Source organism: Dryobates pubescens, chromosome 12 (assembly GCF_014839835.1).
Source record: "Dryobates pubescens isolate bDryPub1 chromosome 12, bDryPub1.pri, whole genome shotgun sequence".
Lineage (NCBI taxonomy): Eukaryota > Metazoa > Chordata > Aves > Piciformes > Picidae > Dryobates > Dryobates pubescens.
In genome coordinates, this window is record NC_071623.1 from 20271528 (window position 1) to 20298640 (window position 27113).

At 39.0% G+C, this 27113-nt stretch overlaps 1 protein-coding gene across 2 annotated transcripts; it reads left to right on the top strand.

Moving 5' to 3' along the window:
- Positions 1-19701: 19701 nt before the first annotated feature.
- Positions 19702-24214, top strand: PIGP (phosphatidylinositol glycan anchor biosynthesis class P). 2 transcript variants are annotated; one of them, XM_054166046.1, is made up of 5 exons: positions 19702-20206; positions 20517-20617; positions 21915-21987; positions 22519-22637; positions 23980-24214. In XM_054166046.1, exons 2-5 carry the CDS (start codon positions 20536-20538, stop codon positions 24108-24110), a joined length of 405 nt encoding a protein of 134 aa, XP_054022021.1. In that variant the 5' UTR covers positions 19702-20206; positions 20517-20535; the 3' UTR covers positions 24111-24214. The 2 variants fall into 2 exon arrangements, with proteins under 2 accessions (XP_054022021.1, XP_054022022.1); XM_054166047.1 differs by having other exon boundaries at positions 19702-20113.
- The last annotated feature ends 2899 nt before the right edge of the window (positions 24215-27113 follow it).

The following is a 27113-nucleotide window of genomic DNA, read 5'->3' on the forward strand; positions in this document are numbered from 1 at the left end:
GTGAAACCCAAAGGGGTGTTTTTTTTCAAGTGTGCTAAATTGGTTTGAATTTGCTAGTTTCACATTATTTATCATCCTGCTTTCTGTATTATAAAGCATATTTACAATACACCTTACAGGCTAAGTTACAAGAAACAGTTTATTATCTTACAATGATGATGGTGAAGATGATCACAAAGCAGTACAAATGTTTCTTTAATAGTGTGAAACAGAGGAACTGTCTGTAAGCAAACTGAAAGCTGATTTTAAATTACACATTGTTACAGCAGGTCTGTCATGGTCTGCATGCATGTAGCAGAGCAAACCATTCAGAAAAATTCACACACAGGCTCCCCATGATAATGGCCATCAAGCAGGTGCCACAACAGCAATGACTGGGAAATTCCACTGACATCCAGTAGCAAAACCCATCTAAAATAAGGTAAATGTCAACAAATGCCCCCCAAATTTATGATTTTTTTGGGGGAGTGTGTTGGTTTGTTTTTTTTAAGGAATGAAAACATTTGTACTGGTTTTGGCTGGGATAAATTTTCCTCATAGCAACTTGTATTGTACTGTGGTCTAGACTTGACATTAAAAAGTGTTGATGGCACAGGGATGTTTCAGCTATTACTGAGCAGTGCTTGCACAGTCTCAGAGACCTTTTCTGCTTGTCACACAGCCTTGCCAGCAAGTAGGCTGGGGGTGCACAAGGAGCTGAGAGGGGACACATCCAGGATGGCTGGCCCAAACTGGCCAAAGGGATGTCATGCACAGCAATAAAAGCTGGGGGAAAAGGGAGAAAAGGAGGGATGTTCCGACATCCGTTTCCCCAAGTAACTATTATGCACGACAGAGCTCTTCTTTCTTGCAAATGGCTAAGCACCTGCCTGGAAGCAGTGAACGAATCCTTACTTAACTTTGCTTGTGTATGCAGCTTTTACTTTGCCCATTAAAACTGTCTTTATCTCAACCCACAACTTTTCCCATTTTTATATTCTGGATTTTCTTCCCTGTCTTGCTGCCGAGAGTACACAAGCAGCTGCATGGGATTCAGTTGCCCACTACAGTTAAACCACAACACACTTCACTGTTGTACTTTCAACAGTAAAATAACCTTCTGAAATGCAGAATTAGAGGTTCTGGTTGGTGGATTTCTCTGGTCATCCTTCACTAACATGTAACCTTGGTTTAATTGTTTTTCAGGAACAAAAATCAACCATCCACAGAGAACAAAATGTACTCTATCAAGGCTCCAAAAAAAGTAAAGGCCTAGGCTGTGACAAGGCCATGAACTTCTCTAGTTCAAATCTGTTTTCTGAAAACCCACACAGGGTCAGGGTGACACTGTAAGCTTTGATATACATGTGTTTGGAAGCTGGAACACTGATCATGCAATTAACATGTCAACAGCAAATGGTTCTTCCAAAACTAATTTGGTCACAGAACAAAGGAAGCTGTGGGTCCCAGGAGTCTCATGCTTATCCTTTCATTGCATTTAATTTCCCTACGAGTCAGGCACTTTCATCCATAAACAGGACAGCCTGGGTAAGCCTTTTTTGAGCTCTCCTAAGTAGCTGAAGGCATGGCAGTGATCTCTTCTTGAGTTGGAACACCTGTCAAGGTTAATCTTCAAGGCTGAGAAGCCCCTTATCTATTGCAGATCTTTGGTGCATGATCAAGACCACACATAACCCTGTACCACAGGACATAAAGGTCTTGTACTGATGACTCTGAATCATTATCTACGCTGTAGGGTAATAATCTGATGGTAAGGTTCGGTCCAAGCCTCACATTTGCAACATCTAAGTTCAAAAAAACTACTTTGGCTGCTACCTTTGGCAATGGCTCTCCCTAAGCAGTCTAGATCTGTCCTGTAACAGTTTCAGTTTCCCTCTCAAGCCTTCCTCACCAAAAAAGTTAATGATCCAGTAAATGATTGTAAACAGCCTCTTAAACTGAAATAATGAAGCTAAAGAATTACAAAGGGTTACTAAAATCATGCAAGTCCCACTTGCATTTTAGCTTTATACTACACTTTAAACAGGCAAGCCTGTTGAGAAACACAAAGCCCTAGTTTTAAATACAATCTGGTTAAGCATAATATTTAAATAACCTTTTTCCTACAAGAAAGAAACCTGCCTAAATTAAAATAATGGTCTACAACCATGCAAAGTACCTCAAGGTCACAGTATCACTGCAACAACAATCCAAAAGCCCTGTGTATGAATTAACTTTGGTGAAATGCATCTTCCACTTGAACTCCATTAGACCACTGTGTTAACTGAATCCCCTCTTAAAGCCAAAGGGAAGCCCACAGCTGAACATACATTGACAGGCACAACTGGACAAGAAATCAAATCAGATGTGAACTCAGTCTTATTATCAGTAAGCCCCAAAAGACCTCTCTCCTCCTCACAACATACAACTACCACTTTCATGTTCAAATAACCACTTATGACTTCCTTTCAAAACCAAGAACATAGATTTGGTGGTTTAGTATCACAGGAAAAGTGCACACTATTAAAACAGTGGCTGCAGTATTTCAGGAACACCTTTAAACAATACAGTCTGGAATGTTCCACAGAATCATAGAATGGTCTGGGCTGGAAGGGACCTCCAAAGGTCATCTAGTCCAACTCCCTCTGCACTAAGCAGGGGCATTCTCAACTAGATCAGGTTGCCCAGAGCCCTGTTGAGCTTCACCGTGAATATCCCCGGGCATGGAGCCCCAATTACCTCCCTGGGCAACTTGATTCAGTCTTGTTTGTACACAGTCTTGCAATGCCAGCTGTAGCATAACTTACCTTGGTATCATGTTTTTGATGACAATCTTTAGGATCAGACTGTATTCTCTTTTTCTCTATTTCTTTTTGTTGTTGAGGTATTGTTAAATCAGATTCTGAAGAACTGCAGTCTCTGATACGTTAAAAAAAAAAGAAAACAACAAGAGAATTCCATCAACATTGTTGTCTCTTCCCCATATTTATACATGTGTCATGGAAAAGAATCAAGGATGAATGCAAGAAGTGTACCCCTCCTAGCTTAATGGTATAAAGCATACTAAAAGTATTTGATCAAACAGCCCTTTTTAGTATCATAGCCACAGTGCAAAAATACAAGAAGTGAAGCATTTTCTACAAAAGGAAGACAAACTGAATTAAATAAATAAATATGGTAATAATAATAATTAAAAAAAAAAAAAATCTGTATTGCCCAAGGCCACATTTTATTTGTGTAATAATGTAGGAAAATAAATGTAACTTCCACCAAAATTTCCAGAAAGCTGCTTAGCAATTTACTTACTATACTGCTCCTGAATGACAGCACATAACTTCAAGCAAGCTAATAAAAATTAGTAAGCTCAGAAAAATGTTTAATACAAAAGTTACAGCATATATTGTAGCACAGCTGAATCTACAAATATGGAATCTCTCTTACATTTCCTGAGCAAGGCAACAGATGTGGCAAAACCAAGATCCTACAAATTAGGATATATATTCATTTTTACCATTGCCAAACACATTCGCTAGCCTTCAGTTCCTCGAACCACCTCAATCTCCTGGCAAACTTTATATAGCAAAAAGTTAACACAAAGTAGGTGCGATTGCCCTGACATTTTCAAGCACCTGATTTCCTCAATTGCAAAGCACTTCAGACAAAACCCATGAAAATGCAACTGTTTCCTGTTATTTCCAACATGGCTAAAATGTAAAGCTGAAGAAAACAGCTTGGAAGTGGAACACACCTCAAGATAGCTCATTTAGTTTCTAGAAGTCTATTACAGTGATATCTATGCTACGATACCAAGTATTGCTAATTAAAAATAAAAATAAACTTGATGGTTGCTTACTTTTTCCCAAGTGGCTGCTTTGGTACTTTTTTATGCTGTTTACTACCTATAGAAAATTTAAAAGGGGGAAAAAAAATTTTTTTCAATTAGCTAGTTTCAAAGGACAGTTACCAATTCAAGAATTTTGCTACATTCAAGGTAGATCTTGAAACTGGAAAAACGTTACCATTGGCTTCTTCTAATGCCTTCTTCAAATTCTCATTTTGTTGAATAAGAACCTTAAGTCCATCAAGAATATCCTTGCATAGTTCCTGAGCTTTCTCATTAGCTTTCAAGGCCAGTTTGTGTTCACCCAGTAATGACAGCGCCTTACAAAAGTGGTAGTGACCCTACAAGGACACACAAGTTTGAATTTCAAGCATTCATCCACACAAATCAGCAAACAAATTAACTCCCAAACAGATGCAGCAGACAATACAAAGTAGAATTTTACAAACTCAAAGGTTTCAGGTCAAATGATGACTAATCAAAGCTCTCAGCACACTAAACAGAAAACTCACCAGGAGTAGTAACCTGCATTTTTATACTGGGTTACAGCATCAACGAAAGAATTTTTAAGTGTATGTGAAACTAACCTTTGGCCAATCAGGCTTCAAAACAATGGCTCTTTTTCCATCAACAAGGGCTCTCCTTCAAGAAGGGAGGGCAAGGGGAAAAAAAAAAAGGGAAAAAGAAAAAGAGGTAATTATTTGTACTTCAGGCACTGTAAAAATAAGGTAAATAAAATAACAGCTCTTAGATCTGTGTAAATGCATGGCCAAGTAACACTTCTTAGCTAAAACTAACTGCAGTTAAAATGTTAGTTTCTATCTCACCCATCAGATATGTATTACTTCCTCCTACCTACTCTGTCTTAAAGCATTTATGCATATGTACCTACCCTCATTTGTATTCTAACAAAATGGTCCATTAAAAAGCAAAGCCTTAATAACAAAGTCTGACTATAAAGCCTAAATATTTTGATAGAAATATTATTCAAGAGTAGTTACATAATTATAGCTAGGTATTTGAGGGTACAAGTGTGGCAGTTATACCCACCCTGATGAAAAAAGACATCAAGACACACAACCTGCTGACTCTGGTGAAGATATAAAATCATCTGCTGACTCTGCTTTTCCTGAAAAACATCTGCTAACTTTGTTCACACAAGGGTTACACAAGTCACTGTGGTTAGACCCACATCTCACTTGGAAGGTAAGACCCTCATCCAGTGAAGACCTACATGACCATACTTTTGACCACAGATCACATTTCACTAGGAGATAAATGTAGTCTTATTGGAAGACAAATTGTGTCAGTAATTTGGAGTAGCCAGTTCAAATGATTTTTCATTAGAATAAATTTGTTTTCAACTTACAACCTTCCTAAACTAATTATGAGCCCTCATAACAGCAAGTAGTAACTTCTGAGCTCTGAAAGACAGTAATTTCCAAAACTCCCAACAACTGAAGCCTGAACAACATGCATGACTGACTTTTTATATACAAAGTGTCATAGAATAACCAGAATTACTGTTTTGGTCAGGTCAGAATAGAAGACAACTATCCCTGCAGCTATAGGATAGAACAATAGTCAGCAGCAACCGCCTCCGATAGTATCACTGCTACCCGAAGTGGCCAGCAAGAGTTTATATACTTTTGGGATACACTGCTTGCTCTTTATCTCACAGCTATGTGTCAGACAAGTAGGATGCAGTAAATTATACATGGATTACTTCAGATGAGGAAACTTAGAAATAACTTCACTCCTTAAATTGCTGAGACATGGTGACTCAGTGAGGCCTTCAGAAAATGTCTGTAGCGAGAGCTAACTTTAGAGGCCTGCAAAGGTCTATGAGGTATCAACTATTTCACTTCCAGACAGGGAAGGAATATGGGAAGTTAGAAAAAAAAGGACTTGTGAAACAGGTGTGAAAGCATTCAGAAATTGTACAGAGGGATCCGATGGAGAATGAGATGCTCTGTGATAATGAAAGCTGGATACAAAGAAACAAGTTCAAAACGGAAGAGTATGTTTTCCACAACAAAATTCTTCAGAGAAATTTCAGAAAGGATGAATTCAGTTAAATAAAAACAGGGTAAAAGAAAACACAAACACATCCACAGTAGAGAAACCCCAGGTAGTAATGGCATAATTAAGAGACGTGGCAATACACTTGGAAAAAACAGCATTTAAAATGTTACTAGTTTTTTTAAATCACAACATAATTAGTGATTAAAAAGGAAGCAAAAATAAGGAAAATATGCCTGAGTAAAAGACAGATAATGGGGTACAGACCCTCAACATACTAAGAGATGGTTCTAAAAAGTGGTCCAAAGAACATCATCTTTCTCATTACTGTCATCAGGAATCGGGACCCCCCCACTCCAAAACTTGGGACTAATATTCAAGCTAACATCTTACCATGAGTTTACAGAGGCTTGCTCTATAAGCTCTATAATAATGAGCCTGTAGAATGGACTGCAGTCTCCATGGATATGCAGGTGTAGGTTCTAAGTGAAGAGCCCTACATGGTACTGGGAGTATCGAGCTGTTCCGGATATGTCAAGAAAACAGTTCCACTGTCCCAGCTTATTCCTTCAGAATGCAAAGTCATAATTGCTGTTAAAAGGGACTGGTGTTTCTAAGGGAAGCATGAACCTTAGGTGAACTTTGTTCATTATAATATCATTGTAACACAAGAACACACCTACTGGTCAAAAGTTGCCTGCCTCCAAGGCAAACCATGCCTCGGACACTCCTCTTTGGGCATGTGTGGAAGCCTGGCTCAGGAGGGCGGAGAGAGGTGGAGTTTGGACATTGACAAGTGTGAAATTGATTATAAAAGACATCTCTCTAGCAATGAGACTTCAAAAGCTTTCCCCACCAGGATCAAGAAAGCATGGCAAAGACCAGCAGGACTGGACCTGCAACCAGAGCAACACCTTTGGACCCTCACATTGATGGTAACTATGAGGCTCTTTCTCTTTTCACTTTATTTTACCTTTCTCCTTTGTCCTCTCACTCTTACCTACCTATCGTGTGCCACCTTATGGGCAAACAAAGTTTTACTGTTGAAGTAAACCCCCCCTGGCATGTTCTCCTTGGGTTTTTGCACTTTGAGATCACAGTAATGAACAATCACAGCACACTGAGTGGACCATGACAATTGTAAAAGGAATTGAAAAGACAGGAAAAAAATTAAGTACTTGTCTTGTTCTGTAGTACTTGCTATTTGTTATGCTTTGTTTTCACCCACTCAGTCCTTCCTCCAGTTCCACCTTAACAGCCCAGCACAGTGCTAGAAAGAGTGGCCCTTTACACTACCAAAACATCACTAAACAAGGCCAAGCTCTATGGGCAGTAGAGTCCAAACCCCACGGCTATAAACAATTCACAAATGGTCAGAAAAAGACTTGCGAAATCTGGACAAATATGACTTTCAGAGTAACAAAGATGGGGAAAAAAATCCATAAAAAGTGCTGTGCATGGTAAACTCAAATGTAATAGGGTGCTACAGATAAACAAAAACAGAGCAAAGGTGTAATAGCAAGTTATCAAACACAAAAGTGATGCCAAGACAATCTCAGAATAAGGAAAAAAGAACCTTCAGCATGATCATCACTGTCTCCTCAGAGGAGAACCCTGCAAGCCAAGAGCTCTCTAACACCAGTGCTACAGCAATAAAACTGCAAACATCAGTACCCAGCAGAATGGAGAGTATAATACCAGTAAAAGGAGCAGAAACCAAGAACTGTGTGGATACAAACTTCAATGATTTCTTTTTATTTCAACAATTAGATCTGAAATAGTAACGAGTGGACCCTTAAGACCTCCATTAGACTAACAATAAATTCTTGAGTTGGCTTTACATAAATGGTATATGCCCACCTTGCTCATAAACAAGATTTTTAGCTTAACTGGCTTAAGGAAAATAAACCCATACTCCCACTGATCTCTTCTTCAAGAGGTTTAATCAAAACTACTATACTCACTGGTACTGCGATTTGTTTTTTTCCTGTTGTATAATTCCTCGACATACAAACTGCCAGCAGATACCACTAATGTTACTCCTTTTTCTTAGTATTAGGGTTTTTAGGCAGTAATATCAAAATTACTATATATTTAAGTTTTATTAATACTATATCCCTAAGTATATTGCCAGTTTTTAACTGAAGATCACCACAACATTTCAGATCATAGACAAGGAGTTACTTACTTGTACTGCTTTGTGTGAATAAAACAGATAGCTCGGTTTCCATACAGAAGATGGTTTGTAGGACTTAAAAAAAAACAAAACACACCAAAATTATGAAGTTAGTGATGCATATTACTTTTGAAAATCTTAAGGAGATAAATAAAGTTGTCACAATAATTGTCTTCAAACACTCTAGAACCAGCAACTACATAGAAGCTTCCTTGAATAGTTCCACTGATTTAGTTTTAATCATGCAATAAGTTGTATGATATGGGCCCAATAATGCAATTTCCAATCGACTCAATTCACTTGCAGCCTACTGCTAAAAATAAATGGTTAAATAAATAGAAAAAGAGAGATTTCCACTCCTTCCCCAACTCCCTAGACTCTGACATATCAAAGCACAACTCAAATGATTCAAAGGTACAGTTACTACGTGCCCTATCATCTCAACTTTGTTCCAAAACAAACAAACCAACCCAAAAACAACCAGAAAAAAAAAAACCCAAACAAAAAAGCAAAAATGGCATGAAGCATGGAAAAGCCAGCTCAACTGCCTGCAGTAGTTCTAAACAGCTAAAGCATTGCCCTCAACATACCTATTGGAGAATGAGAGGGGGGAACCAATAAATATAATCCAGCAACCAGTTGAAGGAAAGCCAAGGGAGGATGCAGCTAGTTAGGGAAGGAGTGTGATGATGAAGCAGATGAAAATCAGCTCACACTGCAAGAATGAGAAAGGGAAGACAGTGCACAGAGCAGATGAAGGATTCCCTAGCTGCTAGCCATCACTGAGCTATCCTTCACCTTCCAATAGGGTTTTAAGGACAAGGAGTAATTTCAAACAAATAGCTGTAATAACAGCTCAGATCTACAGTCCTGGAAACCATATGACTTTCTGTATTCTTTCACTGACTTCTGCTCCTCTCTCTCATCAGTCATCCTGAGAAAAGCCTCCTAATCCTGCTCCATCATTTCAGATAGTCACTTGGTCAAAGCCTACCCAACTTTTCAAGGAGGCTGAAACCAGCTTGAATTTGGCATTGAAATGCATCCTATATCCTGCTATATGACATAGAATCTGAAGCAAGGCATGAGCAAAATGCTAATCCTTTCAACTGTATTAATTATAAAGCTACAGTCTTCAAAATTAAAAAATACAACCGTTCATACAATCAATTCTTTATGAAAAGTGGAACTTCAGGAATTTTACCATACTTCTCAGACACCAGAACTTGAAGAGTTTGCATGACTACAACACAAGTAGTGATTACACCAAACCAGTGTCCTCTAACTAGCTGACATTCCATGCAGACTACTGGGCGAAGGCTCTGTACATATATGACAATACTTTCTCACTTAATCTGTCTCCTTGCCCCTTAACAGAGCCCAAAAAAGGTCTCCAAAGACTTTCAGCAAATGACTTTGGGGAAGAAATTAAACAAGGCTTACAAAACAAAATTAAGAGTGTTGTACACAGAGGTGGCAAGAGCAGATACTTAAGTATTTTTCTTGCTCATAGCTGCATCATAGCTGAGATTATAAATATTTGCAACACTTGGTCATACTCATCTGCTGGAAGAGTATTTAGACAGAAGGATACCAAACATGGCTATTAATACCAAATAACTTATTTCCTTTCAGGTTTGCTACACTTCCTCTTAGTCATTTTAGATCAGCTTTAGGCCCTAACAGGACTCTTGGGGTAGTGAAAGCAGAAGCAACCACTAGCCACAAGAAATAAGTAAGACAAAAAAAATGTGTTATGTAGGTTGATTTTTTTTTAAAAAAAAGAGTAGCATTTGGTCTCCAAGTGAGGGGGTCATGCAAAACTATTAAAAACAAAATACAGTATCACAGTATAACTAAGGTTGGAAGAGACCCCAAGGATCATCAAGTCCAACCTGTCTCGGCAGACCTCCCGACTAGACCATGGCACCAAGTGCCACGTACAATCTCCTCTTGAACGCTTCCAGGGACGGTGACTCCACCACCTCCCTGGGCAGCCCATTCCAGTGATGAATGACTCTCTCAGTGAAGAACTTTCTCCTCACCTTGAGTCTAAACCTCCCCTGGCGCAGCTTGAGACTGTGTCCCCTTGTTCTGGTGCTGGTTGCCTGGGAGAAGAGACCAACCCCTTCCTGTCTACAACCACCTTTCAAGTAGTTGTAGAGGGCAATGAGGTCACCCCTGAGCCTCCTCTTCTCCAGGCTAAAAATAACTCAGGATAATTCTGAATAAGCATAATACATATCGTATAATCCAGTTAACCAGTTTAGTTCTTACCAAAACTCTATGGCTTTATTATACGACATTATAGCACGATCAAAGTTTCTTTGTGAAAACTCCTCATTGCCCTTCTGTTTCATAGCTTCACTATTCTGTGAAATCAAAAAGAATCACATTTAGCAACCCCTGGGATTAAACTTATTTGCAGTGAGAACATTCGACAAGAGTCATCATCAAAAGCAAGCGTAAGTCAAATGGCCAAGAAGGCAGAGAACAGCACAATTCAGCATCACTCCTGAATTACACAACTGCAGGAAGACACAGGAATTAACCAGACTCTCAAGTTTACACTAAAGGAACATGTGGCAAAGAATTTGAAAGCATCTTATTTGCGTGTTAGAAGGAAAAGTTAAACATTCTTATGTCAATATGAACTGCATTTCCTTGAGCTTTTAGGGGAGTGAGGAAGTGGACACTCTTCAATGTATGCTGGCAACAAAAAAACAACTGATGTTTCTTTATTAGACCTGGAGCTTTCAAGGTTAACATATGTATCGAAGGACAACTACTCGCTCGAGATTTTCAAACCGTTACCTTGAATCATTTGGTCATTTTTATAGTCTTTGATCATTAAATACCTCCCCCCAAAAGAAAAAGGGAAATGAAAAACAAAAACCCCAAAACTAAACCAAACCAACCAACAAACAAAAACTCCAAACACCACCCCCCACTCACATTGTGCTATATTCTCTCACCTTCCTACAGTTTTCACAGGCAATATTTTTAAATTCTTCAACTAAATTACAATCTTCCAAAGCAACTTTAATAATATAACGTTTGCCTGGAGACAAAATTCAAAAAAATACATTGAGTCAGTAAGTTACCAAAGACAAGGAGTTAAGACTTACCTTCTGCTGCTAAATATCACGACCTGTTTTCTGACTGGGAGCAAAATCTGACACATGAGCTAAATGACAGAAGCAAATTAAACAGCCAGGACGTCCAAAAGGGAAGTCATCGTTCATTACTGGATAAGCCCACAGTAACTGGCTGCAGACCATAAAATATTTAAGTATTTGCAGTCAAGTAAAACTCAATTGTATTTTAAAGAATTTGCATTTAAATATTTGTTAAGATTTGTATCTTAAAGAATTTTACTTTGGTGGCTAACTATAAAGAGATTATTCTCCTTACATGGAAGTTTAATTTCTACTACCTTGTTACTGCTGCATATGCAGACAGTAAGACCACAACACAAGCCACTTAAAACATCAAACACAGCAGGCCTGGGAGCTTTTTGTAATTTCAAAAGAAGTTCTGCTGCTACTATTAACATCTTACAATAACTCCTATGAACTACATAAGCTAATTTTTAAAATATGACTAATATCTCAATATTTGAACAAAATCCTCTGCCAAATATTTAACAGAAAGACGCAGAATATTATTTTGGGCAACTTTTAACGTAACCCTAATTTAAAGGAATATAGGGCATACATTCTTGCCATAATGGACACCAAAGTGAAAAAATGTTTTGAACACCTCTTCAGAAGTGTATGCACTTTTAAAACTGTAAAAACAACCCACATATAGAGATGCAAAGAACTGGTTTAAATAAAAAAAAAAAACAACAAGCAATCACAAACAAGAAAAAAACCCCACACCACTATTTTTCCATCACTCCCAGAGTGATGACACATGCAAACATAAACTATTTCGTAACTACAACACAAGTGACTTTCTTCACCAAAGCATTCACACTTACTTTCAATAAAGAATATTTCAAAATTGATCCAAACATTATCACTAGTTTCTGAAACGTCCTCCAGCGTTCGCAGAATATTGTGATCACCTGTGTATCTGACCCAGCCAAGTGCATCTAGGACACTAAAGACACCCTATTTCAATTGAAGAAAAGGAAAACAAAGAAAAAAGAAAAAAAAAAAGGTAACTAATTCCATACAAAGCAAAGTCTTACAATAAAAAACAACAAACACCACACAAACCAATAACTCGCCTGCAATACAGTGGAAGCATTCAACGCAAACAAAACATACTACTGTAGCATTTCAGAGTTTGTTCCTTATTTCTTCACCTTTGAAATACACAACAGCTCACAAATATATCTCATATATAACTCACACCCACCATAAAACATCATATTAACAAAATGGAAATGGTCATTCCTTCAATGGGAGATGAGGAAGACATCCAAATAGAATAGAACAGGAATAGAATAGAATAGAACTGAACTAACCAGGTTGTAAGAGACCTTTGAGATCATTGGGTCCAACCTATCATCCAACACTATCTAATCAACCAAACCATAGCAACATGCACCCCATCCAGTCTCTTCCTGAACACCTCCAGTGATGGTAACTCCACCACCTCCCTGGGCAGCCCATTCCAGAATCACAGAATCAACCAGGTTGGAAAAGACCTCAGAGATCATCAAGTCCAACCTATTACCTAATACCTATCACCTCCTGACAACTAAACCATGGCTCCAAGTGCCACATCCAATCCCTTTTTGAACACCTCCAGGGATGGGGACTGCACCACCTCCCTCCAATGGCAAATTAGAGCATTTCAGTCAGAAAATCCTTTTTGATGACTGCACACAAAATGGATTCAGTATGAAGTGACAAGTTTGATTTAAAAAACAACATTCTTGAGCTTGCAAGACATACAGGCAGGGCTGAGACTTAATTCCATAAATCATGACTACCATTGTGTAATAACTAAATTTAATTTTGTGAGCTACCACAGTTCTACTTGAAGGGATGTCCACTGCCTAGAATATGCTCACATTATCTGAGCAAGAAGTTTTGAAAAATAATTCCAAAAAAATCACATGGCTATGACAAATATCAGTAAAAATACAAGAACTGAGTAATCTAGCATTAATGTACAGTTGTACCTATTCTCCTTCTTCTACTGCTTCTATCAGCTATGATATTCTCATCTAATTTCAAGGGTTTTATTTCTGGTTTTGTAGTTAACCTACAGCAGGCAGCAAAAACTAGGAAGTGAGGAAAAAAGAGTGAGCAAAACAGGGAAATTAAGAACTTTCACAGTCCAACATTTACAAGTTTCAAAACCACACTCTTACTCTGCCATTCTCAGTCCTTCAGACTGAATCATTATCACTACTGGAGAATATCATAAAAGATCTACAAGTTACGTACAAAGAGAACTTTTGCATTGTTTCAGTGATGCCTTGCAGCCCCATCATACAGCATCACTACTGCAGTAACAGGCCAGAGGCTTTGCAAGGCCTGGAACTTGTCAGGCTGACTCTGAGCTTGTCCTGACATGCTTAGAGGTCTGACTTAGCTTGGTTTTCACTGTAAAAACAATTTTTCTTCTGATCAGCTGGACATGACTAATTTGGCTTGAAAATAAACCTAAATAGACCAGAAGAAGAAGAAGAAAACATCAACAGCAGACCCACAGCAAAGAACTGCAGCTAGCAATGATTACACCACCCTACACAGACAAACACCAGACAGAAGCCCTTCAACTTTAGGATCCCAAGGAGCAGTACAAGGATAAACACAACATCCGTTGCTTTTGATAGGAATGCTTCTTTGTGTGAATGCAAAGTTAATGTTGGAGGGGGAGATTTCAACCCACCACATAACCACACCCCAGTAGCAATCTCCAAGAGGAACAACTTATTTTCAGCAAGTGAGTTATCCCCAGAGTTCTCACTCATTTTGGTCTTCCTACACAGACAATATTTATGTCATAGCTCTCATCACACAGATTCCATGCTGTGGCTGAGAGCTGCAACAACTGGCAGCTTCAGTCCTATATATTACATATTCCAAAAAACCACAGACTCAATGTATTTATGCAAGCATTTTATTTTTTTAGATATTTGCACAAATATTTTGTTTGTATTCACACAAAGAAGCATTCCTATCAAAAGCAATTCAAAAAACTTACATTTTCTATTGTGTTGGCCATTTCCAGTATGCCACGGATAAAAACAGGAACGTTCTGGAAGAGGGATGGAAATAATCCAAGTTATTAAGATCTAATAACTTTAGTTTATGTCTGGTCAGCTTCAACTGTGCAACGTTTTGTGTTTTGCTTGAATGCAGTACCATTTGGACATTTGCTCTGTTGCATCTTAAAGGTCAAGAAATATTCTTGTGTTCAGTAGCAAATCCCCTACTATTTTTGCTGAAAAATAAGTAAACATTGACATGGAAATAGAGAATGCATGGATGCTCTAACACCTGGCAGTCACTTTAACCACTTCTGCATATCAGAGAACCAGCTGATACACCCAATGAAAGCCACCCAAAACAACAGCACTTCCTCTCCTGAGATCTATTCCTTCAAATAAATTTTACTGTAGGATACACAATCTTTTACATGGAGAAAGAGACAGAGGCTGAGGAAGGAGGAAACAGAAGTAAACAGGGAAATGGGAAAATACAGAGAGCTGCTCATGCAAAGATCAAATCAGAGACTAACGGAGAAGGAAACAGCACAAAGAGGTTATCACATAAAACAAAGTCGAAAAACTGCAGGGAAATCTTGAAGTACAAGGAGGTGAAAACAGAACACTCAGATAGCCTGAAGGAAGAAGCAGCAGAAAGAGCATAACGAAGTACGAACACACAAGATCGACACAGTACATGAATTCCTAATCATAGAAAGTCATGTAACATTTGACTGGAAAAATGTAACTTGGGGTTGAGCACAGAATTTCAACAAATGACTTTTTTAAAAAACATGTCACACCTAAACTTTAAAAATAAAAAAAAATCTCTCCCTTTAGCTCCTGAGAATATTTCTTACATCATTCTCTGCTCTGCACTTACGTTTCTGTTTTAAGTCAGCAACAGCAGATTTTAATGCCATTTATTGAATGAGGGTAAAATAAAATACCTGACTTGTTCACCCATCAGTGGTGCCATTTGTCTCACTGGCAAAACTCTCTTCCTTAGAAAGTTACAATGGTATTACTGACACTGCAAATATTACTAAGTTATTGCAACTGTGATACCACCTATAACTCTTTCTAGAAAGCTGAAACTCAACTACCAGATAATTTACCCAAAGGAAATGTCTAACTTAAGATACAACCCCAAGCTGTGTAAGGTACAGATTTAAACAACCCATTATACTTGAAAATTTACACAAAGTTAAAATACAGTACTTACAACAACTTTTTTCAGTAAATCAATAAGGTCCTCCCCAAGATCGAGGTCACAGAGTCTCTTCCATTTCTCGTCTAAGACCTGTGGACTGTTCAAAAACAGAACAAGTTATTATTTACAAAAGTAATACCATGCTATATAGTTTTAACTACTACTATTTATGGTAAGTAGCTAAGTAAGCACAGTTACAAACTTAAAAAAAACATTACAGAGGAGAAAAGGGGAAAAAAAAATAGGCACTTCAAAGCTTTTGGTACTTTTGAAATAAAGGGTATCCATTTAAGTACTTAATACAAACTCTGAACTTCGGAAGCCCACTCTTCATATATTCTTCTGTATGTAAAGAACTATGCCTTCTGACCTTAACTTACTTAGCCCACAGGTAAAACCATACCTACAGTCAGTTTTACTACTACAATGATCTCTCACAGGTAACAGGAAAAAAAAACACAAAACAAACAAAATGTTCTCAAAATTATTTCATCAGCATTCATATGACCACTTACTTCCAATCAGCCCCCAGAAAACCCCAGTCACTTTTCTTGAAGAGAAGAGTCCAAAACATGCGTATTTTAATAATGTTGCAATATTCTCTTAATGTCTCAACTGGCAGGCTGCACCACACTTCACAGGGATCAACATCTTCAAGAAAACAGTTAGGAATTAGACTGCACACATCAGATATTATAAGTAATCAACATCCAAATAAATACTGACAAGCATGGGTTATTTTCATACTGTATTCTTTAGCAACATCTAATCAGAACAAGAAAACCTGAACTCTTTAAATACATCTGGCAAGTTGAGTTTTTTTATAAATTAAATTCTCATAAATGCATAGCATTCCTCTGCACATTATATTAAGATAAAAACAAAGGAATTCTTCCAGTGTAAAAGAACGTTATCAACGTCCCTGCTTGGAAATCATTTTCTACTTATGCAAACAAAATATAAAAAGTGAAATAGCAATTAAAAGATCCACAGCACAAAATAAGAGAGTTATGTAATATTAGTTTAGTTTACATACCTGTTCTAAGCTTATGTGGCAATCTCTGTACTCCATGAGCCTAAAGATAAACATATTTTTTTAACATTGCGTATCTTGCAAATGGGTTACACGAACTGGAAGCAATGATTGCTTAACTCTTCCCAAACATGAAATCACTAACTGCTCAAATCACAGGAAGGAAGGAAAGTGTTTCACCAACTTCTTTTCTCAAGAAATGTTAATTACTGAATAGACTAGACTAGACTAGACTAGACTAGAATAGAATAGACCAGACCAGGTTGGAAAAGTCTATTGTCTCCAACAAGGTATGACATTACCTGGTCTGAATAGACAGGGTGGTGGCTTTGATGGACTTAGTATTTCTAAAGGAGAGCTGCTGGGCTGAGCAGATGGCTTAATAAGGAAAAGCACTATTTTCTGTGGAACAGCACCACTGAAAGGCCAATGGCACCCCTCTGTGCACACCTTACTCATGCATACCCCTCTTTGTAATCTGGGGAGACCTGCCAAAAAGGCCACAACTTACAGGGTCCACATGTTGCATCTACCACAGAAGACCCTGCTGGAACATACACCTGCCACCAAGAAACTTCAACTATGCCTGTGAAACCTTGTGGGAACTAAGGATGGTGATATCTTTTTCTCTTACTTCTTAACTCTCTTTCTCACTCTTTTTCCTCTCTTTTTTACTTCCCACTTTCCCTCCCATTACTAAGAGTTTTAACTGGCTCTAATAAGCCTAACTCAGACATTTGGTGTGGGTTTGGTTTCATTTATTTCAAGGGATTTTTTTGAATCATAGCACAACATTCCTGTCCAAGGTTGGCTTGGGATACCAGGTCGTGACAATTGCACATTATCATTTCAAAGAAATGCAAAGCTATTCCTGAATGTGACTGGAGTATAAGTATAATTACCAAACATCTTTCATCAAGTTTCTTTAACAGACTTTTATTCTTTTGGTGGAAGACCTTCTGGAAATACTAGCATGCTGTACATAGACAACTTACCAACTTCTGGTGATGACAAGCAAACACATTATTTATGCAAAGTAGCATTTCTGAACTATTACAATATTATAAGTGAATCAAGGCTTACCCTTAAAAGTTATAACATCAATATACTTAACAGACTAGGGCACTCAATAACAAAGAAGCAAAAATATGCAGTACCCTTATTTCAAAATCAGTTTATCTTGAAAGATGACTGAACATTTCCTTCACAACATGGATTTTGCTACAGTATTCAAAAACAAAACAAAGCATACACATCTACTGCATACACATACTCTCTCTATATCAAACCCAAGGTTGTATTCTCACTGAAGTAAGTGTGAAAACAGTTTGTACATGCACAGAATCAAGGACTCTCTTGTGCACAGTGCACACACCACTTTAAGGAATAGAGCTTCTAGTATCTTATCCTAATATAACTGTTAAAGTACTTAAGTTTGTCCAGAGCACACAAAACCCAGTATTTTTATGCATGTGCACCAATTTGCAATGAGACTCACTACTGGTAACAGCCTTACAAATAATTAATTCCATTTACCTGTACTTTTTATTTCTGCATGGGAAGAAGAAATAGCCAGCTAGCTTACACTTTTTGCAGCAGCAACACTTAAGATAAATAACTCTTTAATGAACTCTCCAAACAGCTGAATGATTAACTATGACAGTGTTTTTTATGAGACTCCTTAGGTGTACCAAACAGGGGAAAAGAAGAGTCAAGGAATGCATTCTTGGAAGTATTAAAACAGAAGATTTCTACACTTTATTTAATGAAAGAAACAACTAAACAGGTAGAGGTTTTATCTGGCACAAAGAAGTAGAGGAACAAAAAAAAAGAAAAAAAAAGGAGATGACAGGAATAAAGAGTGGGTTAACACTCTGCAGTTAATTTGCAGACATGAACTTCCATGAACCACTCTGCAATTACTTGGCAATTAAAGGAGCTAAACCCATCACTATAGCCTGGATATATGGCCAACAATTTGGTGCTGTTCTCCAAACATGCATTCAGTAAAACTTGCCTGCTAAGTGGATGCACAAGATGCACTACCTCAACTTAGTACTTTTGTAAGTGAACAACATACAGCATCTTTGCATCACTCTGAATTAATCAAAACTATTGATTACTCTGTAGTTCACATCTGGATATGAATACCACTGAAACACTTTGCAAGTTTTTAATCTAGTTTCAAACCTACTTACCAATTCACAGGAAGATTTATCATGAGTAGAAAAATACAAGCTCTCACTGAGTGAGATACCGGTTCCCCCATGGTACATGATCCTGAAAGGATTATGAGAAATACATGAGAATGCAAAAGGCAAATAACATGTGTTCTGCAGCACTTAAAATAATCACAACATTAAATGACACTTTGGAAGAGTGTCACAGAAGACACACATCCTTGTTTCTACTTAGCACAGGTTAATGTTGAAAACAGTATCAATTCAACGCTGGTTAAATCGACTACCAAGTCTATAAATCCCTGATGCTTAAGAGAACTCAAGCACGCTACCTCACACCTGCCAGGCAGCGGCAATTTCTACCAGCCCGATCAGGAAATAGCGTCTCAGGACTTACTGCCACATACTGGCACCCCATCCGCTACATCGCGCAGTCCCGCGTCCCTCTTCTGCCCGGCGGCTCGCCCGGCAGCGCCCGTCCCGCCCCGACAGCTCCGACCGAAGGGATGCGGGAGCCGGCTGGGCTCCCTGCGGCCGCCTCGCTGCCTTAAGACCCTAGAAGCCCGGAGCCTCACCAGTGACGTGTCGCAACCCGCCCAGACAACCCTGCTCGTGCAGTCCTCCCCGCGGCAAAGACCTCCAGCAACACGGAGGGGCACCACCACGGTTTCCGTAGCCAACAGCACCGGCTCCGCGCCCAAGTCAGATCGATCTGGGCACCACCCTGCCGGGAACTCCGCAGAAACAGGTTTCACCCTCCCGGACCTAGCTGCACCAGCGAAAGAAGATCACGAGCTCTGTGAAGGGCGGGGGAACCGATGACGGAGCCGGCACTCACCGGCTCCGCCTCAGCCGCCGACCGCGCTCCTATCCCTATTCGCAGGTCCAAGGCAGCTCCCACAACCACCACCTCCCGCAGGGGGCGCTTCTGCCAGACGCACCAGCAGCCCCGCCCCGCCAGGCCCTGGCTACTGGCTAGCCCCCGCCTGCCGTCACGCAGAGCCAACACCCGGCACGTCGCCGGCCAGCTGCGAGCTCAGGATCTACGCATGCGCTCGCTGCCCAAAAGCCTCAGAGTTGTTGCGCGCGCGTGTGCGACCCGAAAGTCAGCCGGATGCGGGGTATTGAGGAGCGAAGACAGGGAGCGCCGCTGGGTGCCTACAGTCCTCTTCCTCTCCCCGGACACAGCACCACTACCGAAGGAGGGTTACGAACTTAGCAAGCCACAGGCCCGCTGCGCCCTTCAATCACTCACCGGCCCCGGCTGCGCTCCTTTCCGTTCCCGTAGGACTGAGGCAGTAACCACGACCACCAACTCCCACAGTGAACCCTTCTGCCGCGCGCGCCAGCAAAACCACCCAGCCTGGCCCTGGCCACTGGCTAGTTCCCGCCTGACGTCAAGGGGGCGAGCCAACACCCAACCGCGCCAGCCGCCCGTTAGGCTCTGCACATGCGCTTGCTGCTGAGGGAGCCGTCAGGGCAGCCGGCTCTCGGGTGCGCATGTGCGGGATGCGGCCTGGCGTGGAGTCGGACGCGCGGTAGTGGGGATGTGAGGGAGTGCTGCTAGGGACCCCTGTCTTCCTACTGGTGCGGAAGGTGCGCTGGGTGTGGTTTCCTCCCCTAACCACGCTGTGACTTCGAGAGAAAGCGGGCGGGGGCAGAGGTCTGCGGGCAGGAGGTGGGTGAGGGGGCATGGAGCATGTTGGTAGTACCATTCCTCTTGTGTGCGCCTGGAACGGTGGCCGCCGCTGGCCAAGCGTGTATCTTTCTCCACCCAGCCCGGGATGAGGAAAGGTGGGCGTGGGCTCGCTTCCTGCACCCACGAACATCGGGGTGTTAGAATTTACCAGCAAACCTCTTACTAGTATTTTACTGTTGTTCTCTCCGCCCCTCAAAGTTAAAGAGAAGAAGCCGGTATGGTTGAAAACTCTCCAGCCCCGTTGCCAGAAAGGGCAATATATGGATTTGCCCTTTTCTTAGGATCGTGGTTTGGTTTTAGTAAGTATCCAAGGTGCCGAATGAAAGGTATTCCTTTGCTTAGGAAACAAATGTAATTCTGATCCGGCCGTCTGAAAAGGATCAAAACTTCATCACCCCAGCAACTGTAAGGGTATGTGATGAAGGCCTAAGTTCACATTACTTGCCAGACCTGTCAGTTCTTACAAAGAACATTGCCTTTTGTGGTTTCTTTGTGTTTTGTCAGTCTATAAGCTTATTATGGGGTCTTCAATGGTAATTACAGAGTCAAGTTATTTTAAAATTCTGTGCATTCTGATTTTACTGACTTTAACTTGAATTGCATTCAGTATTAAAGACAGTAGTAGTGCAACCTTGCCCACCCAAATACTGTGGAGAGAGGGGTGAGGGGGGAAGTCCATCTCTTCAACAGTAATGGAAAATTATTAGAGTTATACCATCATTTCTTTACTGGTGTGGCAGGTGCTTTAGCATTTCAGTGGGACTATTTTGCACACCGTGCAGAACAGGCTTGAGAGGGTAAGAAAACTTTTTCAATGTAAGAAAACTTTTTCAATGTAAGAAAACATGCAGCAAATACACTGTAGTCAAATAAGAAAACAAGAACTTACACTGACTCTTTCTCACTCGTAGGAAGCAAGTAGAAATGAAAGTTAAGCTGGTTTCTGTCCCTCACAAGAAGCTACTGTGATTCCCATAACTTGTGTCACCATTTGATTACTAACCTGTTCACACACACTTGCACACAGAGTTGTGTTAGAGCTCTTTCTGTGTTTGTTCTTAGGGAGGAAAATTTATTAGTATTAGTTTTGTTGACTTGGAAATTATTAGCTTGACAGGTGAATCAGAAAGTATTGCAAGTGACTTACTCTGAACTGTTTCATCTAAGCATTGCAATTCTGCCAACTTTTTGTTTCAGCCACATGGCCCACTGCGTGATCATTTTGAGCTTTAGTATTTTCTACATTGAGTCATTTGGAAACTGTCTATAGATTATTTTGTTTTGTTGTTCTGCAGTTCAACTTGCAAGAAATCCTTGTTTGTTTACATAGGAAATCAGAGACTAAATGTTAATGCAAACGAAACATACAATAAGCTATATCCTATAATGAGCTACAAAACATTGCCCCCATATTGGACAGGTGTTGTGGTTGAGAGACATCTTCTATGTTTTAATAGAACTATTCTGATTTAAATAGTGTAAAAGCAAAATACTGTCTCAGGAAGTATCAGTAAGGAAGTACTGCTCTAAAATGTAGGAATGAAGTCTAAAACAGTATCACATGTACTATTATGACTTTTTAATTCTTTTGTGCAGTATTGTATCTTATCTGGGCATATATTCCTGAGACTTGGCTGTTCTCGCTGGGACTTACATACTGGCCTCAAAAGTAAGTTCAACCAATTAAACACATTACACTGAATATGTAAGTAAAGGACACCCGTAATTATTTTCAATAACAAAACTTCTTTTAAAATAGGGGCCTTAGTTTTAATCTATTTTTTTCCTGATGATAAAGAATAATAACCTCTGTAGAGAGGTGTGTGTTTTTTATGTAGATAAGTAGCTATGATTAAAATGTTTCATTGTGTAATGCAAGAAATAGTATCTGAATGTTTAATGATAACTTTGATATTTTGTTTTCAGGAAGTTTTCCATTGAAAATGCACTAAACTTTAAACCATAATTAAAATAATTAAGCCCATGTTTACAGAATCTGTTTGGTGGTTTATAACAGACTAGCTGCAGTGGCTCTGCAGTCAGTAATCTTTGAAGAGACTAGGGTCCTTATTCAGAGGTGTTGCTTCTTTTCCTCTTGGTTAAGTTTGTGCTAAATACAATAACAATCATTACATTAAAACTGTTATGTTGTCAGGTATTTGTTACTATGATATGTCAATTTTAAAATCTTTTTCCTCAGATACTGGGCAGTTGCTTTGCCAACCTACCTGCTAGTTGCTATAGGAATTGGTTATATATTACTCTTTGGTGTTAACATGATGAGTACAGCTCCACTTAACTCCACGCATACCATTACAGGTAACTGTAACATTTTGATACTTAACTGACAATTATCTCCATATTTAATGTAAATCAAATTTTAAGCCATTGAGTATGCTAATCTAGAAAATGAGTTCTTGGAAGTACTGAAGTAGTAGATGGAAAAGATATCCACAAGCCTGACTCTTCCCTCTACCATCTTATGGCAGGGGCTTTCAGCTAGTAGAAGATACTTTGTAAGTAAAACAGACTGCATTAGAGCAACAGGGGTTAGGCACATAACAGTTTCTAAGGTGTGCATCTTCTATTACAAACCCATGAAGAGTGTCATGGGAAGAAGGGCTTAGTATCTACCTGGCAGTGGCAGAAGTGGGAAGATAAGTAAAGTCAAGTTGGTGCAAAGGAAGATGTTGCAATATTGAGGCCTGACTGGGTATGTTAGTGTTTCCTTGTCACAAAAGGCAGGTCTGAATTTTTTCTCACTGCTTTTGTGTAGCCTTTATTCCTTCTAAGGAGACATGTTCTAGACATTCACCACATTCTCCAGGCAGCTGCATCTTCCTCCACATGAGGAATTCCATCAATATTTGCAGAATATTTTTTTTGCCAGATGAAATGCAAACTAAAATTTGTCAAGAAATGTAACCTGTTGCTAAGACAGCAGAACTGCATTGTTTCAGTGAACTACATACATAGAATTGCATTGCACTAAACTGCTGAGTTAAAAGAAAAAAAAAGTCAAGGCTGTAGTGCAAATTAATTACTCCAATGCTTCTTTCAAGAGCTGCCATTAAGTCATCTCCATGTTTCTGGCCACTCATTCACAGTTTCATGTCACCCTCTCATTTGATGTCAACCCAAGAGTTTTTGTGTTTGAAAAACAACTATATTGAAAAGTTTTCTTCTCCAGAGGGACCACTTCCATAATTGTGTTCAGAGTGCACTTGTAAATGTGCTGTTACGGGGTTGGGTGCTATGCCATGATTGCAGCAAGTAACCTAGATAAAAGGAAGGTGGACAGCATCTCTCAGTGGAAATCCTAGCACCAAGTGTTCAAAACTACAGATGGAACTATTCACTGTGGGATTTGTTTGTTTGCTTTTTTTATCTTTGAGTAGTTACAGTTTAATGGTTACACAGCATCTTAAGTAAAGTCCCAGTGATTTCAGCAGAAGGGTCGGGTTGATTTCTTCAGGAGCTCTGCTAATACATGTTGATGTAATGATGTAAAGTACTTCTGGTGACCATCATATGATCTCTCAGCAAGATAGTTTTCAGCGACACTTAGAGTAGCTACATTTACACAGTATTGTATTGCGTAACATTTCTTGAGAGTGAAGAAATCTTCAATAATACATAAAATGTTCTTTGTCTCCTGTAGATAACTATGCAAAAAAGCAGCAACAGAAGATACATCAGGAAGAAGCAATTCCAGCATTGAGGGATATTCCCATCAGCGAAGTAAATAGAATGTTTTTCCTTCCTGAAAAAGGAATCTGCAATAGCAGATAGTTGTTAAGATATGTATAAATAAAGGATTGGTACAACTGTTACACGAGGAAAACCAAATTCTCTCAAATGAACTTGAAACTAAATTTATGTTGACACATTTTGTTGAGATGGCTTGATTTCTGTTGTTATTCCTGCACCTTAATATATTGGTATGAGAATTATGCCACATTAATTTCTCTAATCATTCTTAGGAGTTTAAAATAGCATTCCTGTAGTTTTCCTCTCCTTGTAACTTTCTGCTGTGAAAGTTTGATGCTTTTTGATGTAGCTTATTTCTACTTCCCTTTATATTCAGGGAGTGAAAATGCGTTCTTCTAGTCAAATACTTGAGGACTTTTTTGTTTTTCTTACAAGTTACATTAACTTGATGTGTTTTCATTGTAAATATACAGGTTTTATTTGTAAATACTAATAAAATGTAGCTAATTTTTACTTACTAAAGTTAGACAATTTTCTGTGGTCCAGGGTAAAGATTTATAGCTGCCCATTTTTCTTCACACAGTTCTTTACTCAGCAAAGTATGTTGAATTTTCCCCTCCAGCCTGTGGGCTTATTGAAAAAACAGGATCCCAAGATAATCAGCAATAAGGAAGGTGGTTTGTGAAGATTTTCTGAAACGAGTCTTGAAATTATTTTTTTAACCATTCTTAAGAGTACTGAAAACCACGTGCAAGGAAATCTCTGGAAATAGAGGAACCAACAGATCCATCTTATTATAGTCTAGGTTAAAGTACATTAATTTGTTCTGGAGTGGTTCAGATGTTTCTTAAACAGTTATTCTTTCATGTATGCATTACTGAGCAGTGAAAAATTTTATTTTCTTCTGTCCAAGAGTCACAAACAGTTTCCTTCAGCAGTCAAGGTGGTTTGGTTTGGTTATAAAGGCCAGTGAACAGAGCCTTGTTATTGTTTATTAGGTCTGTAAACTGACTTCTGACCAGAAGAAATGCAGGTAAAAACATCATTATTTAATTAAAAGAGAGAATTTTTTTAAACCCTGTGTGAAGAATCTTATGCCAATTCTTTAGAAATCAATCCTATCATCAGTTGCTGTGGGAAGTCTTAAGACCTAGTAATAATAAATCTGGTGTGAATATGAAAGATATTTCCAGCTGTGTTTGAAGAAAAAAAATCATGCTAGGTATTTTAGGTAGAAGAAAAAAATCCTTCTTACTGAAGGGGAAAAATAGTTCAGAGTGAAGTGCTGTAAAACAATATTGTTGTCTGGGAGCATTTCATAAGAATGAGTATCTGTACCTCAGCCTAACAGCTGTAGATTAGTACATTGTTTGATACCTGCTGACTTCTGTGAAGTGGTGTTCTTTGGTCTGCTGAAAGTTGCTATTGCTTCCCACTGCTGCCACTATTTTGCCTTTTTATCAGTTTTAATTTACATGCTCAAACACCCATATATAAGGTGATTTCAAGATTTTATTATCAACAGGCATGAAGATATTGTTGTTGCCAGTTCTCTAATCATGTTGTAGACACTGAATTATTGACTGTTTTTTTTTTTTCCCCTATGTAATTTCTACCTGTGTTCTCAGAAAGCAACCATTTTAATTCTAAATTGACAACAACTGATGGCCACTTTTCTGGCATCATTTGATGTAAGGCCACTTTTCTGGCATCATTTGATGTAAGGCCACTTTTCTGGTATCATTTGATGTAAGGATTAATTTAGTCCCCTAAATCCCTTCAGGATAAAGAAAAGCTACTGGAAAATGCCCTCAAGCTCTGAAAGTACACAAATTAAAGGACTGTAGACCTTGGTCAAAGATTGTATCAGTGATGAATCTTCCATTTAATTTAACTTACAATTATGGGAAAACTAACAGAGGCACCTAAGTGAGTAGGCGGACTGGGGCCATTTGTTTAAAACTTGCAGGCATGAAACTCAATCTTTGCTTTTCTGTCATTGCTGTGTAGCAGAGGTTCAAAGACACTGTAGTGACCTTTTCTTCAACTTAGAAGTAATGCTTGACACTTGAGAAGTTGCTTCTGTGATCAAAATAAAACCAGGTAGCTGATAAATATGTTGTAGGGAATTGCAGGTGTTTGGGATCCATCATTTCATGGGTTTGCCTATGCAAAGGTATGCAACTCTGTAAGGTAAAAGAAGAGATTCTGCTTTTTGTAAATAAACAACACTTAGCTAGTTGCTTAGTGGGGTTTATCGAGATTTTGCTTTAGCTATTTGGAAAAACTGATTGAACTTATTTCCTAGTATTGCCTTTCTTTACAAAACATAATCTGTTCAAAGACTGGGTGTCAGGTATCCATTCTTCTCAGAGTGTGGAAAAAATAAATAAAAAAGGTAAGACCTAAATTTGCCCCTGCTTTCACCCTTCTGACTTACTGATGGTGTTTTGTTTTAGCACAGCCAGTACTAACCAGCAGAGTTTACACCAACTACGTTGTCCCTGCTTAAATAAGCCAAGTGGTAAGACTTCAGCCTTGCTTTTTAATGTGCCTTTTAGGATTCTCCTACAGTTTTTGTCCTATTGGGGACTGATGGTATTTTAAACATCTTGCTGTGAAAGTAATCTTGTAATACAGGTTCTCCAATTGGTATTTGAATAAATGTGTACGTAAACCTGTCATTAAAAAGAAAGAAAAACAAGAAGGAAAAAAAACACAAAGATGCACTGTTTGAAATTGAAGTCTTGTACATCAGAGGAAATAATAGAGCTCTGGTTGCCAAATTGGTGGAAAGGTGTTAGCATGTCTCTCTCCTTTCCATCTTAGCTGTAAAGGGAAGGGGAGTAGCAACACAGTATGTTTATGATGTTAAAGTTGAGAAATACTGAAAGAAACTTCATAATTGAGAGTCATGCAGCTCATGTGAAAAGCTCTCTCAGCTTTTGGTCTGTTGCCTTGCACTGTACTGAATGCCGTAAGCTCAGAGGTTTCAGTGCAGGTACAGTAGATACGTATGAAGCAGCAGGAGAGCTACATAACTTACGTGTTGGCATAATTCTGTTCCTTATTGTAAGCATTAAT

Excerpts from the sequence above, each read along its gene's own strand:
- PIGP (XM_054166046.1), top strand. The coding sequence starts at position 20,536 with ATGGTTGAAAACTCTCCAGCCCCGTTGCCAGAAAGGGCAATATATGGA. Across the intron at positions 20,618-21,914 it reads AGGATCGTGGTTTGGTTTTA|TATTGTATCTTATCTGGGCA; the intron begins GTAAGTATCCAA and ends TCTTTTGTGCAG. Across the intron at positions 21,988-22,518 it reads CTTACATACTGGCCTCAAAA|ATACTGGGCAGTTGCTTTGC; the intron begins GTAAGTTCAACC and ends CTTTTTCCTCAG.